This window comes from Teleopsis dalmanni, chromosome 1 (genome assembly GCF_002237135.1).
Source record: "Teleopsis dalmanni isolate 2A chromosome 1, ASM223713v2, whole genome shotgun sequence".
Lineage (NCBI taxonomy): Eukaryota > Metazoa > Arthropoda > Insecta > Diptera > Diopsidae > Teleopsis > Teleopsis dalmanni.
In genome coordinates, this window is record NC_051846.1 from 190,772,268 (window position 1) to 190,778,318 (window position 6,051).

The 6,051-nt window shown below is 27.8% G+C and overlaps 2 protein-coding genes across 2 annotated transcripts; one reads left to right on the plus strand and one right to left on the minus strand.

The window, feature by feature from the left end:
- Positions 1-1,906: 1,906 nt before the first annotated feature.
- On the minus strand, positions 1,907-3,744 carry LOC119672737 (kinesin-like protein KIF22-B). Its single transcript, XM_038083856.1, has 6 exons — positions 3,479-3,744; positions 3,248-3,424; positions 2,878-3,184; positions 2,314-2,816; positions 2,107-2,191; positions 1,907-2,049 (listed from the first exon to the last, which is right to left on the minus strand). Exons 1-6 carry the CDS (start codon positions 3,673-3,675, stop codon positions 2,026-2,028), a joined length of 1,293 nt encoding a protein of 430 aa, XP_037939784.1. The 5' UTR covers positions 3,676-3,744; the 3' UTR covers positions 1,907-2,025.
- Positions 3,745-4,806: 1,062 nt separating this feature from the next.
- LOC119666944 lies at positions 4,807-6,047 on the plus strand (the record flags this gene model as incomplete). Its single annotated transcript, XM_038076223.1, has 4 exons — positions 4,807-5,085; positions 5,149-5,679; positions 5,739-5,911; positions 5,966-6,047. Coding segments are annotated over exons 1-4 (1,065 nt in total), but the record flags the coding sequence as incomplete, so codon positions are not given.
- Positions 6,048-6,051: the final 4 nt, after the last annotated feature.

Sequence of the window (6,051 nt, forward strand, 5' to 3'; positions counted from 1 at the left end):
AACAATTACCTTCCTTCTCACACTGGGTATAGATATAGATATCTCTGGGCTACAACAACAACATAAATAAGTCATTAATACTGTTCCTCAGTTGTTTGTCGGTGACTATGCTCAAATAATGGGTTTCTTATGTCTCATGAAAATAAAAAAAAAAATTAGCATGTATTCTCGCTAACAAATAACGAAGATTTAATGAACTATTTTAAATAAGAAGTCTCACACTACAAAATAAGGTAACACAATAGACAAACTTTTACGATTCCAAAAAAAGCTGTGTCTTAGTCACAGAGCCACTTATTATCGACGATCACAATTCTCGTCAAAATATAATAATTCGCGCTAAATGCGAACCAAACACACTAGGATATTGTTCCACTAGAATCATAATTTATGGATGGTTTATGGCTGGATCAAAATTTAATAAGAAATCCAATCAATATCCCATCTTAAAATTAATAGGAGTTGTACACGCAATTGCAACTGTAGCCATTATAATAATTTGTAGTGGTTATAGTATACTCATATGCTGTCACCTTATTTACTGCCGACAGTTTCAGTACTTCTTATAACGAAAAGAAGAGTGCTTAAAATAGATCCATATTCAATTCGACTCTATTGATGTCATATTCATATTTGAATTCAAATACATACAGCTGAACGTAAGATTGACATATAAAAATAATCCCCCGCTAAGTAAAAAAAAAAATATAGAGGCGATATCACAACACCATTGCATACAGAAAAATATGACGTATTTGATAAGATGATGTGACCCGAGCAACGTTTGTTGCACTAATAATCAAAGTTCGAATGTTTGATATAAAAACAGGCTAGTCTTCCACGTTTCTGTCATTAAAATATGTATGTCGCTTAAAAAAAATTATTACAAACATATTTAAGTGCCCTTTTGTTTGGGGATTAAGTCGTGACTTTTCTCTTAAAATAAAAAAAATTATTAATTTTAAAATTATAAAAATTTTATTATTTATTTTAATATATATATAAATATATACATTGACATAGAAGTATTACATCAAATATTGTATCATTAGCTTTTGTGGTTTTTTAATATAGTACATTTAATTCCGTAACTATTACATTTTAAGGTCATAATAACGCTAATCAAAATAAAATAAGTTTAATTTTAAATTAAATTTCATTAATAAAAATGTAATAAATATGATGTTCGCGAAGTATATTAACAATAATTATACATACTTGTATAATATACTGAGTACTTGTCCACATTCTAATAGAAAATTACAAATATGCATGTAATGTATATAATTTATATGACTTCTTCCTCTAGAAGAAGTCTTATAATAATTTGTAAATAATTTATATAATAAACAAATATAAAAATGATTAAATTAAGATCTTAAAATAATATAATAGGAAGTTTAGGTAAAGCTTTAAAAAAATTAACATGATATTTTATTTTAATATTATGGAAACATTTAGCTTAATTTATGTAATTAATATAAAAATAAGTCTTTGTCTGTTTTGATGTAAGACCACCACCAATGACTTCATAATTAAGTTTCTTTGTGTCCTCACTCGCAAAACAGATAGGAATACAACATATAATTTATTGTAATGTTTATTTTGTAAAAAGTGGATGACACTTGATCAACAAAGCAACCACTATTTTATTTAAAAGATTTTATAAATTGTACATCTTAAATATAAGTATGTCTGATTCCATTATTTATACAAAAAAAATGTTTAAAAACAAAAATTTTTTATTTATAATTACTTTTATAAAAAGCAAATAAATAACATCTTCTATTTATGTTAAAGAATAAAGAAGCTTTTTTTAAAAAAGAAAAAAATTTTTCATGTAAAATATTTATTTATATCTAAGACAAAAATACCTATCTAAAATACATAATTTTTTTTTGGTCAATTACATGATACATCATATTAAAAATTTCACATTTATAAAAAAATATAATAGCTATATAAAACTAACAAAATAGAAGAAGTAGTCATTACAAAAGTATAATATCCAAATTAAAAAGAAATCTAACGAAAACTCAATATATTTGCCTAAAGAAAAAAATAATTTATTAATATAAATTAAATATTTTTATAAACAATAGTTACCTCCGCAAAACGTTCAAATGCTTTTCCTCTCCAAATAGGCAATTTCTCAACTTGATTAATGTTTTTGAATTTTCCATATAAAGTTCTAGTAATTAAAACATATAAGAAATGAAATACAAAAACATTATTAAATTTATTTATAAATTAGTTAATAAAAGTATACTTATAAACGTATATACTTTTGTCTATTTAACAAATCTTTTATACCTATGTGTCACAATGTGATACGCTGTTTTCTGGCCAATTTGTGGAAGAACCTGTATTTGCTTTATGGATCCCGAGTTCAAAAGATCTAAAATGGCTTTCCTATGCTTTATTAAGTTTTTATTACTCGGCGTTTTTGATTTTATATCATTATGCGCATCGAAATAATGAGAAGTGATATTTTTATTTACTGTTGATTTGATATTCTTATCATCAACAGTTTTAATGGATTTATTCTGATTCTTGCTCACTGAATTTCTTCTGATTTTTTTCTCAGCACTGTTATTTGCTTGACGTATTGAATTTTTTCTATCCTTATACATCTTAATGAGTGATTGACTTCTAGTATGTGACCTATTAAATGAAGATTCACTTATGTTAGAATCATTCATTTGATCACGTAGAGCTTTTTGTTCAGATATGCGGAGTGATCGTCGAATAGAATCATTGTTGTTTCTAGAAATTGGAAGCTCAGGTACTTTAAAAACTGGACTAGTTTTGGAAAACTAGAAAAAAAAATTTTAAATTTAATTAAATGTATTTTTTTAAAGATAAATATATATATACCAATTGTTGACATGTTGTATTTGGATCGATAGACAATGAACTGTCATTATCCAAACTAATATTTGATGTGTTGTTTGCCTTTGACTTGCTTTTAATAAAGTCACTTAAGACACTATGAATTTCTTTGCGTATACTACCGGTCCAAATATCTGTGGCGTTTTCAAAATCAATGGGTGCGTTAGTCTCATGCAGTGATTTGACAGCGCTCATGTTTTCTTTGTTTTTGAAAGCACTGAATATTTTTTCTATTTTCGTGTCCATCATGCTTTCGCAAGCGGCAACCATTTTACGTACAAGAGGACTATCACTATTTTTTAGAAAAAAATTAATTTTATCTCGTTTTCGTTAGAAATATGTATTAAATTAGTACCTTGACGGCGGTGGCTTAGGCTTAGGTTGCTCAACCGCATCTAGTACTGTAGATGTTGATACATCCAAGTTTAATGAACCCTGCGAATCTATACTAGTATTCAATGATTCGAAACATGATTCCGGTGGCGGCACATTAAAACTGCTTTCTATGGGTTCTAGTCTGTTTAAAATTTTTCTAAAAAAATTTGTTTATTAATATTATGAAAATTGAAAGAAGTTTTTCTCTTACTTATTCATTTCTTTAGATGTAAATCCGATTTCTGATTCATTTAACTTAAATGCTCCAGGATTTTTATTTTTGTTCGGTGTACTAAAAGTGTTTCCATGGACTGCGATTCGTTTTATACCAGAATTGAGCGGATTATTAATTACATAAACTTTTGTGGATTTATTAATGGAATATGGCATATACATCTTTCCAGGCATATTTGAACTTTTTAAAGGAATTTTAGTAGTTTCTGGTTTTGATATTTGTTTGAATGGTGTTTTGGTTTTAGATTTCTAAAATAATATTAAATTAAAGTTAATAGATATTTTCAAAATAAATTGTATTAAAGACTTGTATGATCAACCAATATTCAATAAATTAATTAAATTTTTTGTTGTTGTTTCTTCATTACTTTTTGAACCCTTTTATATTATATTATATAAAATGAAATTCAAAATATATACAACAAGGAAGTACCACTCGCATTTCTATTGGAAATTCTAAGGACAGCGTGATATCATAGATTACAACAATTAAAATGAAGAACGTTGAAAAGTCTTTACGACTTGATCATTTAAAAAGTTTATTAAAATAACCATATAAAGCCCTAGTAAATCTCTACTGACGCTTATAGAAACGATATCACAACATCTGTTGTGTCTATGTCCAGAACCAAGCTTAAGTTGTTTGGTGTCCAATTCTTTAACAGTCTCGGCGATATTTTCAGCAATACCGTTGATCAGATTCTCGTATTTATCAATACTTCCGACTGGTTCTATCATGACCATTCTCCTACCCACCATTACAGGGAATTTTGGAATCAAAATGGCTTTTTAACTAATTGAAGACTCGTTTCTCCCTTCACTTCATCTAATCTAACCATATGAACTGACTATATTAAGAGAAGCGGCTTGATCTATGAACTATACCAGCAGATCCGTACCAACTTTATTGTGAAATTGAAATTTTTTGTAGTTGCCAAAAATTTTCCACAGGTCTTACTGAAATTTTGATTTATCTGATTTTAGTGTTGTTTTCTATTTTATGTTATTATTACTAACATATAGTTTATAGAAATATATCGATTAAATTTTAAATTCAATATAATATACTTTAATGAATACTCTGCTCACTTGAATTAGCATCATAAAGTATTAAGATGAAAATATATTTAAAATGTTATATCAAAATTTTTTATATGCATTACATACTTCTACATTATGGTTTTTTTATAAAAACCACAAAAATTCAATGCGACTCAATGCGGTTAAAAAAAAATAACGAAATAGATTATCTATTTTATTTATGAAACACAAGTTTAGTTAAAGTTCTAGAGCGGTGGGTGCAACATGTCATCAATTATAAGTCTTAATGATGTTATTACAGGTGCTTTGCAACACATACTGGAAGCTAAGTTTCCAAGATGTGAATATAGCTACAATATCAAGAAGGCATCTGCAAAAGGTGATAATTACATAGGTGAAGTTTTTCGTATATTTGTTGAAGTAAATGCAAATCGGGACAAACAATTTAAGCTCATATTAAAATTACCACCACAAAATCTTATACGACGTAAACAATTTTTTGCTCGACCATGTTTCTTAAGAGAGTCTCTGGCTTATGAAGAGGTTTGTTGTGTAAAAATAAAAAACTGCACGAGTGCTTTTTAATCGCAATATTATTTTCTATAGTTCTTGCCAATAGTAAATACATTTCAAATCACCAAAGGAATATTGCCAATAAATCCGCAATCATTTCATGAATATGCAGAATGTTATTACACGTTAACGGATGAAATGAATGAAGCTATATTTATGGAAGATTTATGCGACAAAAACTTTGATATATTTAACAGATTCGAGCAATTAACAATGGACCATGTTACACTAGTCTTGCGTATATATGCTAAACTACATGCGGTCTCATTTGCTATAAAAGATCAAAAACCTGAACTTTTTGAAAAGTTTCGAGATATTAAAGATATATTCCAACAGCGTAAAGATGATTCCCAGTTGGCAGTTTATTTCGAAGAACTCAAAAAAAGCACACTAGCATGCGTATACGAAAACGATAAATCTCATTGGAATAAGTTGCATGAATATTTTGAAAAAAGTACTTTCTTTGAACTCATTTTGCCACTTATCGATGGCAAATTAAATGAACCACATGCAGTCATTTGCCATGGTGATTGCTGGAACAACAACATAATGTTTAAACATGAGGAATGTACATCTTAATTGAATACTTTGCTTTGTTTTATATCGTATTTTTATTCTTACAGAATGAGAAGGTTACTGAAGCACGTTTGATTGATTGGCAAATTATGCGTTATGCTTCTCCTATTACTGATTTGGCATATTTTATATTTAGTTGTACCACACAAGAATTCCGCATTAACAACTACGAATTAATGTTGGATACTTATTACAGGGAATTTGAACAACACGTCAAGAGGTAAATCCAAAACATGTAGTACGATGCATAATAAAATCAAATATATTTTGCTAGATTGGGTTCTGAACCAAAAAATTTATTTTCACGAGACACCTTTAATACAGAATTAAAGAAAAAAGGTGCTATTGGTTTGCTTTTGG

Bases quoted from the DNA above. Each gene is read 5' to 3' on its own strand.
- LOC119672737 (XM_038083856.1), bottom strand. From the start codon at position 3,675: ATGCCTGGAAAGATGTATATGCCATATTCCATTAATAAATCCACAAAA. The intron at 2,817-2,877 runs GTATATATATAT...TTTTTTTTCTAG, and splicing joins ATACAACATGTCAACAATTG to TTTTCCAAAACTAGTCCAGT. The intron at 2,050-2,106 runs GTAACTATTGTT...TTTTTTCTTTAG, and splicing joins CATTTGAACGTTTTGCGGAG to GCAAATATATTGAGTTTTCG.